The sequence below is a fragment of the Bombus impatiens genome, unplaced genomic scaffold (assembly GCF_000188095.3).
Source record: "Bombus impatiens unplaced genomic scaffold, BIMP_2.2 scf_0318, whole genome shotgun sequence".
In the NCBI taxonomy this organism is placed as follows: domain Eukaryota; kingdom Metazoa; phylum Arthropoda; class Insecta; order Hymenoptera; family Apidae; genus Bombus; species Bombus impatiens.
Genome location: NT_176737.1, coordinates 21,342 through 36,537, shown reverse-complemented (window position 1 = coordinate 36,537; position 15,196 = coordinate 21,342). Strand labels below are relative to the sequence as shown.

At 38.5% G+C, this 15,196-nt stretch overlaps 1 protein-coding gene across 1 annotated transcript in view; it reads right to left on the bottom strand.

Annotated features, from left to right (window-relative positions):
• Nucleotides 1-15,196, bottom strand: part of LOC100746455 — a gene marked incomplete at its 5' end in the record, with an annotated part of 240,012 nt that overhangs the window by 206,799 nt on the left and 18,017 nt on the right. Inside the window, one exon of the mRNA XM_033320534.1 lies at nucleotides 1,621-1,758. Within this exon, the coding sequence (XP_033176425.1) occupies nucleotides 1,621-1,758 (138 nt within the window). The remainder of the gene's footprint in view (nucleotides 1-1,620; nucleotides 1,759-15,196) is intronic.

Below are 15,196 nucleotides of genomic sequence, written 5' to 3'. Positions count from 1 at the left end.
GCGTGAATCGCGCGTCAAAGGATGAGAGATTGCGTCATGTTACTACATTCTATCGCAATTACGAGAAGGACTGGATACTATGTATTTTTGTTTCTTGTAAACACGTCTTCTTTCGATGATTTACGCGTCTGAAGTTGCGAGTATTTATCGAAAAACAGGCTTGTCACACTCGAATGCAAATTATTTCTTATAACGTTTCGATACACAAGCGCCTTCATTAAAATAAATATGGTAATACAAATGGCTCGTGTATTAAAATTGGCCACAAACAAACTTCAAAAGTAAATCTTCCTGTTCTTCCATTTTCTTCATCGTTCAATTTGTATTCTTTCCAGCAACTGGACAATTTTTTTTTTTAATTGTAAAACCGATAATTTTTACAAATATTTTTATAAATACGATATACGAAACTAATTGATCGTTAAGTGGAACGTTATTTCATTTAAGTGAATGACGTTTTAACGAAACAACGTGTACGTCCGTACAAAATACAAACGAGCTAAGGTTTCAATCAGAACATTAAGGTGTAGCTTCCACTTCTGGAAAGGCGTGTTGATTACCGTGCACCGTGTCCCCAGGAAACAATGCGGACATTTTATAGCCGGTGTACAACTAGTACAGACCCCTTATACTTGTCGGGAACAATGGGTATTATGTAGCGTGGCGCACGCACGGAAATAGCTTCCCCCGGACTTGTTCGAACTAGTTGTAACTCACTGTTCAACTGTACCCGTTGACGAGCAGCGCAACAATTACGCTAATGCATTGTCCTCGGTTCCTTCGCCTAACGACTCTAAACGATCGACGGCCCACGCCCTTTAGACCGTTTCAATTAAAGGAAACACGGGCTTCCACTAAAACGCCGCGACGATTTCGAATCTTGATTTATTCGTCCTTATCACCAATTTCATTTGTCGAAGGTTAATCGGTTGAGCGGATGTCTAAATAGGTCTTAATGTTGTCTGACGACTAGCGCTGCGTTTTTGAAATTTTAACAATGGGATAAAATGGATGAAATGAATTCCAACGAGATAAATTCGGGAGAATAGGATTACTGTTAAGATTTAAAGCTTGCTTAAAGAAGCAGAAAATTTGGGAAAATTTAGTTGGTCAAGATTTTAGTATTAATATTCTACCAAATCATAAATAATCGGAATGCAAATTATTAATAATTGAATGTTTTCTCCGAGAAATAGAAAATTTGATGGAATTCAGTTAATTGAAATCTTACAATTTTGGTTGTTTACTAATTTAGAAATAAAATATCTTTGTAAAAGTGCACTCTTCTAAAATCTTATATTTAATGACTTTAATATGACTTTAAAATGTGATATATAGAAAATACTCTTCGCTGAAATATTTGTATCGCAACACAAGTGGATAAAACGAATGAAAAATGCTGCAGAAATTTTATTTACCAATTTGTAATTTTATGTAGTAAAAGATTTTTTATGAATTTGTATACTTTAAGAGCCCCCCAATATCATTTCAACTTTATTATCATCATAAAAGGAAAGATTTAAGAGACGCGTTTTCGCTTATAACGTGGAGCTCAAGTAGAACAAGCACGGTAGTGGTCAGACAGCGCGCAATAAAAGTAGAATTGGAAACGACACTCACCCGTATCGTTGTCTCCTGGAACGCCAAGACTATCACTATTGTCATTGATGAAGGCCTCCGCCGTCGACGTGAAGGTCTGAGGTGATAGTGTGAGGTCCGGCCCGCTCTCACTATCGAACAATTCTAAATTCCCGTTGCCTGAAACAGAACATGTATCATACATTTTCTGGCAGTCAATATTCAATTGAATAATACGTTTAATAAATTGAAACGAAGTTTAGAAAATACACGACTAACACGACAATAAATTTTACTAGATAATTTCCTTGTATGTCAATCAGTTTCAGAATATTTTGCAGCTTTTCTTATTGTGATATCATTGCTATGAACTTGATACTTTTCATTTATTTTTCATCATATTTCCTTCGTAATTTCCACGTATTCATTATCGTTCATAATAATTAACAAAAGGTTCGAATTGTAAATTTTCTTTCGGCTTTATTGCTATGTATTACATTAAAAATAATTATCTGTTTCATAATTTATTATTTACGTTTATGTATATACATCCCCCTGCTGGTTTATAAAATTATGTAATATAATTAACGTTAATTGCATTTCCACTACTTTGCAATTATTTATCATTGTTGATTGTTTATAAATTCATCATAATAAGGAAACTATCATCAATGTTCATCTCGCCACATTTTCTTATAAGAAAATCTTTATTATTCTGTAAATGTCTCTACATACCTTTTAGTAAAAGTAGTTTCTTGTATACGTTGCTTCTTACGAAAACAATGATGAACAAAGAGAATCGCATGATGATACTAAATTTAGCAGAAATATCAAGAATAGAAAAATTCTTCGAACGAATGCTACGGGACGAAGTTAATGAATCGAGGCGAAAAATTAGCAGAAGCGTCTGCACGTGGGCGAGATGATTCTCTTGATTTCTGTGAACACGCTCGGCCCCATTCTCGTTTTTATGACCACGCAACACGCAGAAACAAAATCTCGTTCGTTGTTGATTCTATTCGATGCCAGGTTGCTCGACCTCAAAGTTGGCGAACGGCGTCGACAGATGAACAAGATTCTTCGCGTGTTGCGAAGGGCACAACTCAAACATAATTGGCTACGTTTGTTACGATATGATCCGCGGCTAATCGCCTATACTGTCATGTTTCTCTATAGGGAAATTAATTGTTTGATCGACATAAAAACTGTTTAATTTCTCCATAGGAAATAGTTCTAAGCTACGATGTGTAAATTATTTTCCCACTAATGGGAATAACTATGTAATTTAGATTCAAAGAAATCCGATTTGTAACGAATGATTTCTTCCATACAAGTTCAATAGTTTCATGAATTATTCGGTAGTTTTTTTATCATAAATAATCGAGTGATTAATCTTTATAATCGAAAAAAAGATTAATCCAAGAAATTAAGCAGAAATTTTCTAAAACTTCGAAGAATTTCTTAGAAGAAACTTAGACAAAATTTTAAGCACCCCCCACGTACACTTTCATTAAGATTTTACGTGTTTAATAAATAACAAAACATTGTTTTAAGAACAATCGATCGAACTTGGCAAACTAAAAATAAAACGTAGCAAAACTCAAAAGGAAAATATACGTAATATGGTTCAACGAGTTGATCGATCATTTTCGTTATCAGGACGATACGTAGAATGGGATGAAAGTTGGGCAACGGGGCTGGGAGGGTTAAATGAGAAGTTCTCGGGTATGAGACGAGTGTCGCTTTCGCATATTCCTCGGCGCACTGACAACAACGCTGAAGCACTCTTACGAGAACTAGCAGCCAGTCGAGGATCTCTCGAGACCTTAGGTGGCCTTCGCGATCCGAGGACAACTGCTGCCAAGTGGTAGCAAACTTTGACTGTGGATTTTAGGTTACGAAGCTCGTCGCGCTAAGCGACCTAAACTCCGTCTTCTTGCTTGTCAGACCCTCGTTACGATCGTCTCGGTTCACTCGATTATACCGCGTCGTCAACTGGGTCTCGTCAACCATAGTCGTGTTGAGGAATAGCGAGATACACCCGTGTTTTCGTTACAGTTTAACCAGAAGAATTATCAGACAATGGTTGCTATCGACGATTAACAGGTTGTAAATTCGTTTGACGATTCAGTGGCTATATTACAAGATACGAGTTTCTCGGAAACCAAACTGATCCATTCAACTTATTGCCAATTACTTAAGTTTCATTGCACAGTTACAGGATCAACGTTCAATTCCCTCCGAGTAACAAGACCAGGTCCTTCGTAAACAATAACTAAAATTCCACGTCAGAGATGCAAATGTATATGAATCGACTGCAAAGAAATTAATTAAAGCAAGTAAATTAATCAGAAATACAATTCATGTAAAAATTCTGATTTACATCGTAATAATCCAAAATCATTAAAACAAACAATATAAAGAAGGGAAATTTTAATACGAACAGTCGCAATGGTGGCAATATCTGGGATAATTCAACGCAAAAAATATACGATATTCAGCCATTGTCACTGACACAATTATACGTTTGACGTAGGGGTACACACAAAGCATTACATGCCATATTCGTCCACTTCGACATCGGCCGTGTACACGATTCGCGTCGTAGACGAGCGTTCGCGTTAATTCAAAGCGACGGTATGCATCTCGCGGCGGATTAACATATTCCAGATTATCCGTCCGCGTTTGCGTTAATGCTTCCGCCGTTGGGTTAGTTAAATATGTAAATATAAGCGGACCAGCCATGCTGGACGTTATCCGCGCTTACGAGAGATCGATGAATCACACGCGAACACACAGGACGCGACACAAAACGTTTGCATATAGCAAGAGATGCGCACGCGAAAGGGGGTTGAACGGGAGGCTTGAATAAAATTCTGAAAGAAACGAGAGCAGAGTTTCGACGCTGGAATAAATCATTGGAAACACGTGGTATTTTGTATACCGCTGCAACTCATTCTTAATTTATTAAATAAATAATACGTTTAAATAGTTGATGTCCGCTTCCATGATGATACTTTATGTGTAATTTTTTATAGTAAATAAAAAAATAGAAGTATTCTGTGAAAAAGTGGTCGAAATTTAAGTAATGAAGTAAACTATGATTACTTTCATCGCTATTCACAAGTTTTTCTAAAGTTTAATGATTTTTCAAATGATGAAAACTACCATATTTAATTTTCCTCCAAACTTGTTTAAATAATAACGTTCTTCTAATATATTGCCCGCTATTTTGTCTATCTCTCTAACAACAACCAATAAAATACGTAATCTAAAATGCAACATATACATCAGCGAATACGTTGAACCTCCACCGTAAAGACCAAAACGTTCCTCTTAATATTTCATGCACACAGTTCTCCAACTATTCACTTATGTACTCTGTTAAAAGAAACCTTCAGAAACCTAAAGAAACACCGTAGGTACGAGAAACGAACGCCTCTAACCCAATTACCTAACATAGCCTAGAACGTCGCGAATACATCATCAGTGTCATCGCGATTCGCGCAAAGGTACGAAAAAGAACCGAGGAGGATAGAAATAGCAGATCCAGACGAAACAAGAATACCACACATGCTGCGTGATCAGGAACAGTCCGACGATCGCAATTCCAAGAAACAAAAGGAGGAACGAACAGTGGCGATCCGGAATTAAAGTTCCGCCGCGAAGTTATTAACGAACGCGACCGTTTTACGTTCGCGTGGCTCGTTCAGCACTGCTTAGAGCGAGGAAAAACGAGGGTGTTCGAAGACAAGGGGTTGATCATCGTCGCCCGGAAGTAGCGAGGGAGGAAGAGAAACGAAGGAGGAAGCGACGCTGAAAGGAAGCGGCCGCGCAACCAAGTTTATTCAACGCGCGAACGAAGCCCAGATATTAATTTTCTCGATGTATATGGATGAGTTCCGACTGGGCCACGGTGCACAACTCGACGAGAGAGTAAGAGAGGGTGGAAGCAGCCGCGGTAGCCACGATGATGATGATGCTGCTGGAGGTGGACCTACGTCCGGCGAAGGTACATAGATGTAGCGCAGGGGAGCGGTCGTACAGAATGGTGAGGGGCGGTTAAATTGCTATCGATCCCCCAAGCTTCGCAAATATCGTTTACCTTACCCTTGCAACCCTTCTAAAATCCCATCTACGCTCTGCCGACGCTCACCATTCGAACGCCATCCTTCGCTACGAACACGATTTCGTTTCACGTATCGTTCCCCGTGCCGCTTCGGTTTTTATGGAAGGTTAATGTCGCGGAGAATTCAAGCTACTTCGGATGGGTTTTTGACGAGCTCTTCGCGTGCTTTGTCTTTAAAATTGGAGTGGATATTTCTATCTTACACCAGTAAGGGGTAGTTTGCTGGTGGATGAGTTTGAAATCTGCTGATATTTCTGTTTATGAAGATGGTTAGATAAATAGGATTTCGAAATGCCGAAACTTAGAAGTTATCGTTTAGGTATTTTATTCTGACTCTTAGTGGTGCTTCAGAAGTCTCAGTGAATATGTCGAAAATGAAACTAGATCTGCAAGCACCAGTTGATACTGGCAATTGTTAGGGGATATAAGAAAACGAGGGATGAAGAATGGTGAAATATTGTCATGGATTATATCCTAACACGCTCCAAAAAAAAATTTGCAATTATTTATACAAAGAATATTGACTAGTAAAGAGTGGAAACTTAAGACAATCCAAAATATAGAAACTAAAATACAGAATCATTAAAATTCTTCATTATACATGCACGTGCATCGCATTCTTCGACCCTTAAAGCGAAATACATTAAACAATGCAATCTTTATATGCAGTCGAATGGAACTCTTGCAACATCACTGAACAAAATTGAGCGTCCATGCGCCTCAATGAGAGTAGATCGACTACTCGACCACTGACCCAGCAATCATTATTTCCAAACGAGACAGGATGACGTCGAAAATTTCGAACGGTGAATAAACAAAAATTTTAATCAAATTGAAATTAATGACGGTAAACGTGTTCGAACTGTTATGGCTCCAAAAACATTTTTTAAACCATGCTCTCTCTCTTTCTCTCTCCGAAACACCTATGTACGTAGGATCGATCGATTCCAATATTCCAGCATCGCAAATTTTGTTTACCTTTCGGCAGCTGCGCTGTCAGGATTCTATCCTGTCAGATATGTGTTATCAGTTGAATAGAGGTTCGAAACTCTATGTGCTGACAATTACGATCGGCGATATCCCCGTTTGATTTTTTTCCAATTTTTTTCTTCTTCCGCCCCTTTTTTTGCAATTCAGTTCGACAGTGTAAACCATTTTCAATTTCCTCGCGCGCGTTAAATTTATCTTCAACCCGCGGTACAGCGAGGTTGCACTAACAGTCAATTGTAACTCTGTTAATATTGACGATCGTCCTGTCACGAAGAATTATGGAATGCTTTATCTGACGGTGCACGCAATTCGAGTCGGTGGCTAATTCTTCTTGGTATCTGGTCGTTCGTCATTACTTTCCTCCGCCATTGTGAAAGGCCAGTGATTTACGAGGGATCGATACCTTTGAAATTTCTTGATTATCGTCAAGTTTGACAAGAATGCATATCTATCGAGAGATGATATGGTAATATTTGAAATTGAACAAAAAATTGTAGGAGTACCGCTTTCCGCCAACTTGCAATTTTATGCATTCGATATCTGCCTATGTGATTCTTCAAAATCTGAAATCAATTCTTAAAATTAATATTCCTCGGCTATGGAAAGAATATTGGAAATTTTACGAACGGCTGATCACCGGAACTGGTTTCAAGATCGATACTATTATTAAATGCTTAAAACAGATACAGCTGAGTCGAATAAGGTCCAGTTGGATGGAACCTGAAACTCTGCCCTTTCGTCTATGAAGTTGCGAAAATAAAAACTGGTGCGTACATAAAACTAACAAAATATGCAAGCGAGAGTACACAATTTACATAGGGGTTTTGTTTGGCCGTTACGCGGAATCGAACGGTTTCCTCTCTGTAAAAGATATTCAGAATCACGCAGCCGCGGTCGACTCGGGATTTTATGAAAAATATCGCGTTTCACCGCTCGATGAACGGAGCTTCCGGCGGTTCTCGCGATGCACGCCGACCGTAAATGAATTCGTTCGCCAAACAGTAAAGATGAAACTTCCCGTACGAGATTTCAAGTATATTAAATAAAAATCACGTATAGGATAAACATCGTCGAATTATTTTTGGACGTATTAGCTGACAAAAATCATTCTGCATGTTGAAAAACCGTCGTTAACAAAGAGCTAATACTGTAATACGGATTCTTATTTGATCGATGTTGTTAACGAATTTCAATCAAATAAAACGATGCGTTTAAATATATATTTTTTAATAAATCACGAGAAATATAACATTGAGACTATGATATAAAGAATCACTGCTGCTTCATGATACATTATTTTATATATTGCGCGATGAACAGTTATTCTCTAGCTAGTTTCAAACTTTCTGTAGAATATTCCCTATACATGGTATATATGAATCATTCTCTCTACAAGACGAATACAAACACTTAACCACACTTTCTCCCAATCCCTGACCGCCACTCTACAAAACCCCGTTCCCAGTAAACAATAAAAAAGAGGCGAAAGAAAATACCCAAGCATATTCCAGACCAAAGCCATTTTCATCTGCCTGGTTCACAACCCTCCAGGGCAATGAAAACAAGCCGCACTGCTGGAACAACGGTCTTCGGCCAAAGGTCGGTTTCTTTAAGCCGAAGATATGCAAATTGCATTAAGTGTCCGCCTAACGTGTACAGTGTATCACGGCCGCTCGGCCGGTATTACGAAACTTAAGCCGTAGCGCACAAGTGTCGCGAGCTGCGGGTGCCGTCTTCCCTTTGTGCAGACTAAGCCCGAGCTATTATCTCTCGGCCAGCAGCGACAAAACTTGAACCGGAGCTACTCGTCGGGCCCTGCGCCATCTTCCCACGTCCTTGCGTATTCCTCCCAAGGATTCCTTCTCACTTTCTCCCTTCTCCGTTTCGTTGATGATCCTTCCAAGGCCGAGCCTTTGTCGACGGACGTTTCCACGCGAAATATTTCTCGGCCAGCTTGCTGCGGATAATTAAACGACTTAGACGAGGCGAGGGGACCAAGACGATGGACGGGCTTGATGAACTGAGACACCAGAGTTTGGCGCGCATTGGCGGATGCTGACTTGGGCAAATTGTTCGGTCCATGGGATGGAAAGCGGTTTAGGGTGACTTTTGGGGGTGAGGAAGACTTTATGGGGTGCGCTTTCCAGTATTTGCGTTTATATCGTATACGAAGTTTGGTCTCGTAAGGGAGGCGGGAAAGATGTTCTTGAAGAAGAAAACGAAGCGAATTGTTTGTTCATTGTTTGACAATACGACGAGTAGACTGCGGAGGAACTCCGCGTTCTTCGCATTCGGGTTACATATTTAACGATCGTCGAAGTTTTGAGAATTTTCTAGATTATTCATAACGTACAAAGACATCTGTGAGGTGCACGTCAACGTCCAATAACGCTTCGACAAATTGCTACTTGTTAGAGAATTCCTTAAAGCCTCGAGGTTTGTCGTGTTTCTCGGCGTTAAGCGGTGTGGATGATATTAATTGTACATTTTCTTTCGTAGTGTATTTTTAACTTCCTTCTTATTACGAAGATGAACAAAGAAATTACACTACGAAGACGTATATATACACGCACATTGTGAGGCTATCATTCGGGTCTGACAAGTGATCGAATGGTGGCACCCAGCCGGTGTCGACATTAGTTACTGGGTCGATCCCAGCGTGCACAAAGACGGCCTAATCGGCACAGATGAGACGGGCAGGGGTAATCACGCTCACGGCCCAATAATCATACCATTATAATTAATGTGCCGCAATTAAGGCGGTAATATAGGACAACCGACAATCGAGCCGTGATTGTCGATTAAACGTTTTCACAGTGCGAGGCGACGCGTTTATCGGCGCGATGCGCGACCCTCGTTTCGCGAGCAACCCTGCTCGTTACACGACATGCCCTGCTGGAAAATGCGATATTTTGGTCCCTGCTTTCTATGGTCGCATTAGGATAATGGAAGGTTTTAAGTGTGGTTTAAACGGAGATTCGAGTAACGTTTCATTTTCGGGCCTGACATGGCAGAAGCTTATTTCATTAGTCAGTACATGTAGAAGAACATAACTGAGTTGAGAACTATAACTTTCGTATAAATGATTTTTCGTTGTTATTAATATTACGATATATAGAAAACGAATGTGACAGGAATATTTTGTATAATGGAAGATAACTTGGAAAATGTTTGTTGATGTTGTACGTAACGAGAAAATAAAATACAGAAATTCTGGGAGGAGATGTTTCATTGAAAAAAATGTATGCTTCATATTCATTAGCAGTATGACAGATGAAATAAATGTATGTTAGGTAATTTCACATGTACGAAAATGTGATAAGTTCTAAATTTTGTATTTCTCAATTCAATTAGTTCCATTGTTCGTCATATCAGGGGATTTTTAGCAAGGAGATTTTTATACAATGATGTAACTGTAAACAGCTTTGTTTATTAAAATTTTAATAATTTGATAAATTAAATTATAATAATTTACGTAACATACATTTTTCCGGAGGCAGAAGAAATTCTGGTTAAAATTAACCTGACGTATAGAAGGGAGAAGTTTATTTATCGTGGAAGGCGAATTCGTCCCCTCCGTTCATTGAAGAAAATAAAAGGTCCTAGTTGGAGGACCGCGTTGCAAAAATCACAGGGTCTATTTTCGAAACCGACCGACCATGAAACGCATTCAAATTACGCGCGCAGTGAAATCGCGCAAGAATGCACAGCGTCGGAGAATTTTCCCAGCGTGAAGTTTTGCGAAATTCCTGTTTGGACGTTGTCGGTTGGTCTCGGAAAACAAAGGCAGCTCGTGCATAGTTCCTGGCGTTGCCCATTTCAGAATCTCTGCTCTCAATTTCTTTTTTCTAACTGTAGACGAAATGGAGAATTGTTTCCAAACTGTATGAGCGCAGTTGAAAGAATAATTTTTCTTTTAATTAAATGAAAATTCAGTAATTGATAATTTATAGCTTTTTTCAGAAAGAAACAAAATCTTGTATGTCTAACGCGCTTATCGAAGTGTTAACATTATCCTTTGATATCATACTATTTTATGAGACATACACGATATATGAAAATATTGGACTGTTCATTGCAACGAGGAGAAAAAGTAGATAATTACAAAATTATTGAGCTATTAGGGGAAAGCGTTCAACTATTAAATATTAAGCTTCAACGTTCGAGTAGTTTTTTCATTTTTTTAATTGTAATAGATAAGTAAAAAACTAATAGATAATAAATAAAACTTTCTTCGTTCACATAGATGAAATTGCATCTTAAACTTAACGTTGTATTTCGATCAAAAATTCTCCAAAACCTGTCGATTGCCAGTACCGTCGACAAACTCTATCAAACGTCGTTGTACGAGTCAAATCGTCTGAAACGGTAAAATCTTTGGAACGTTGATAAGTAGCGAACGAACGAAACGAAACAACGGAATCAAGATGAAGAAAGGAAAAGGAGGAGAGAAAGGGTAAAGACGAAGAACGGAGGAATAAATTGGATTACAACATTCTCGACAAACGGTCCGCTACAAAGAAACGTAGAAAGGAGACTGAAGGTAAATAATGGAGTTGAGAAAAGGACGGAAAGGCAAAGGGGAGGAAAGGGTGGAAAATAAAGGGAAAAAAAAGAGAGTAAGCGAAACGCGGGAGGAAGAGCGGGCTACGGGGCGGCGTACACGTACGTTTAAACAGGGGAAACGAAATGTGCGCGTAGTGGGAACGAAACAGCGAGCGGACAGAGAAAAAGAATAACCGTAACGAACTTGGTGCAATAAGAATCGCAAGGTAACGGGCTCGCCGGTATTATTTCGGTAGCGAAGTCAATTTGCAATCAGCGGTGCAGCCGTTCTCCCCTCGTTTCCGCCGGAACGAGTATAGTCCGTATTTACTATAATGCGATAAGAGGCGAGCGGTATCGTACATTTAAATGAGACCGGCCCGCGTACTGTGTTTCCTTTCTTTATTTCCATCGTCCCGGGCTTCGCCGCCGTTCTTTCTTAATCCGACGCGAGTATCTGCTTCGTTGACTGCTACGATAAAAATGACGACGACAGCTTGCTAGATTACCAATCCCGTGGAAGTATACTAGAAACGTTCACAGACTCGATGGATTCGTTATTTTGCTTCGATTTAACGCTTTATGATTTTGTTGGTACATATACATTTGGTTATTCAGGAAATTGATAGCGAAAGTTAAGAAACATATAAAGGAACTCTGCCGTGTGTGCTTCCATAAAATTGGTATTCCATCGAATGATATACGCGTCGTTTCCTTACGCGAATCTTTCGAAGAACTACTGACTTTTCTTGTTTTTGGTAATTAATTCCTTTCGGTATCTTTCACAGATTTCTAGAGTATCGAATTCTTCGCTTATGTCTTTCGACGTTTTATCCTTTTATTTACACATGCCGCGAGATCGTGACTAACACGAATAAAGAGGCGAAAAATATCTTTCGAGTCGAGGGATGCTTAAATAAAAAAAGATGGAATCGTAAGGGGAGGAGGTAAATTGAAAGAGCCAGAGAAAATAGATCGACAATGCAGAATGCTTAGAAATGGCCGCATGCATGCCAAATATAACGTGTCCGTAAGTGTATTCGTTTAACAAGGGCAAAGGTACGAGCGTTGAATATAGAGGAAGCTATAAAGTTGCAAGAGCTGGGGAAAAAAGTCGACCATCCACCATCTCGAATATTTAAATTCATAAATGCGGGTCCGTTCTTCGATCCGAGCTGTCCTTTTCCCTCGGCAAAAAAAGAAGGAAAGAAAAAATTGACCTCGATTTGCTATGAATTATCGCCAGTAACGCGATCGTTTAAAAATATAAAAATACACGGTTTCGGTAACAAAAGTGTTTTACTTTTCGACAATTTAATTGCTTGTAACGATATATAGAATAATGCATCGTGCATTTTGATAAATAGAACTAACCACGAGTGTACTATGTCAACTGTATAGGTAGTTATTAATTATGAAACTAAACATTAATCGAGCCATATCAAAGATAATTTGTTTAACGAACATGACCAATCGTTTGTGAAATTGAAAAATAATTTAAAAGAGAAACTGAGAAATTTACAAAGTTTTCTGAGAATGAAACTGTTCAATTCATATTTTGTTTCCTATAGAATTAATTTAAGAAAACTGATCAGGTATTTCGACGCTAATACCAAGAAATGTTCAGAAAATGAGATTCAATTTGTCTTCTGAATAATTCAATTGTCGAATGAGATTTAAGATCTTATCATTTTAGATGTTTTAAATACTTTACAATCCTCTCTCTCGTAATTCCACCTAATGCTAGAATCCAGCTAGACCTTAATGCTAATAATCCTATCATAATATTTACCACATCCCTCCCAACCGCAATAATCCTACGATAACAGTTATCAACTCTCTTTCTCTCTCTCTCTCTCTCTCTCTCTCTCTCTAATTCTAACAATCTTAATACGACTTTTACCAATTACCTGAACCCTATTAACTGCCTTATTTATTAACAGACAAATATCCGTTCATTTCATTCACCAGAAATTAAAAAAGAAACTACAGAAATTACGAATTAACAAATATCATTCCATTCCAAAATAAAATCATAATTTTCGTTATGATTTATTCGTGAGAAATAAAAGACAAAAGAAAGAGAATTTTCATATTAAAGTATTTGACGCCCGAGCACTCGTATCGTTTAACAAAGCGTCGTCCACTTTAATTGCATTCACGCTCCTTTCGTTCCCACTGACAACAGCCTCCGAAACAATTACCCAGCAAAGTATACAGAAGCTAATTAGAGTTTGAGACACGTGTACGACGTAGAAGCCTCAGAGTCACGGATCAAGTCTTTGCCTTCGTAACGAGAATAGCAAAGGGAGAACACGGTAAAGGATGCGTTCTCTTGCGGAGCTTGAGTGGTCAATTTATCTGAGGTCACTTACCCGTTTTCCCCAAATAACAACGCCGCCGGAATATCATCCCTGTGTTCAACGAATCGGACAACAGTAACGAGACACTTCAACAGGATCTCTGACAGATACTACGAAAGTGTGATGTCGGTTGGAGAATTTCTTTCGAAGAAAAAGATCGATGATCTTCTTTTTTTTTTTTTATTAATGGATTTCTCTCGTCGATAAAAGAATTAATAAATATCACTGTATAGTATTACTGTTGTGCGACGTAACATGTAGAAACCACGTACCAATTTTTAATGAATTTATTCATGATAAAGTTTCTCTGAAATTCTGTATAAAATAAATTGAAAAATCGTGCTATATAGTCGGAATACTATTTTGCCAGAAAAGGAAAATTAGAATGTTAAATAATTTGAATTAGAATAGGTTCAAAAATTTATGCCGAATTCGTTACTTTACTTGGAAGCCGGGTAGTCTTTTTATCTTTGTCTTTTTTTGAAACGGATCTTATGTAAAAATTGATACGCTATATTATGAAACAGAATTTGGAAAATCTAATTAAAGGTACAAATAGCGGATAATTATCAAATGGATTCTTCTCTATTGCGATGGATCTACGTAATTGATACATTTACGATACAGAGTTCTGTTTCTAAGGAAATTTTTATTTAATCTCGTCAAACGTTCTTCTTTAGGCGTCTTAAAACTTTGCTTTTACTGCTTGCTGGCCGCCCTTAAGAGGTTTCGACCTCGATCCCATATAAGCACCACCTCGATCACCATTAGCCTCCATAATTTATGTATCCCTTTTCTGTGCCTTCTTATTAAAAGAGCAACCATTCAAGATGCACAAAAACCTCTCTAGATTATTCCTAACAATTTTTAAAATGTTTTTCTACCGATCGTTCGATATGAAAGAGCTAGCAGAGTTAAATAATAATTGTCCTAAATTCGAAATATTTTAAAAATCTCTTTAAAAAACAATCACGTTGAGTAAAAAGAATCTGGCTCTGCTACAATAACGTTCCTCAATCGCACTACCACTTTCAACAAATGACTGCAATCTACAACCACTACTACACCACCTACGAATAGCTTGAAAATTTCAATCGTATCTATCGCCGTCACAGATTGCAAACAAATAATTATTCCAAATTTAAACGGTCGCTTAAAAAATAATTACATTAATCGCAAAAATGCCCTCTCTTCTAAAAGAACCTTTCTTAATCGCATTACTGACAAACCAGCGCAATCTACCGTCAGGTCCAATAATTGCCAGCAGAGAACATTGCTAAAAGTTCACCTCACCGAACATCCCGAACAAACACTAACTCATTTCTCTCATTCCCTAAAAAACCGCATCGAATATGAAAATTACAACAAGCCAGGTACTTTTTCCGCCGCTTTTTGGAACGTATTCGCCTGGGTTTTCGCGTCGGGAAAAACCATCGAGCCACCGATATCTCGCGCATGGACATCTCATTATGGCATCGTAAAAACGCAATTTCCGGGTGAACGCAATTTCGTTCGTTCGTTCGTTCGGGACTTTCTCTCTGGACCAACAGCTGGGAGGGCCGAACGATGTTTCACGACGAGGGTCCCGCCA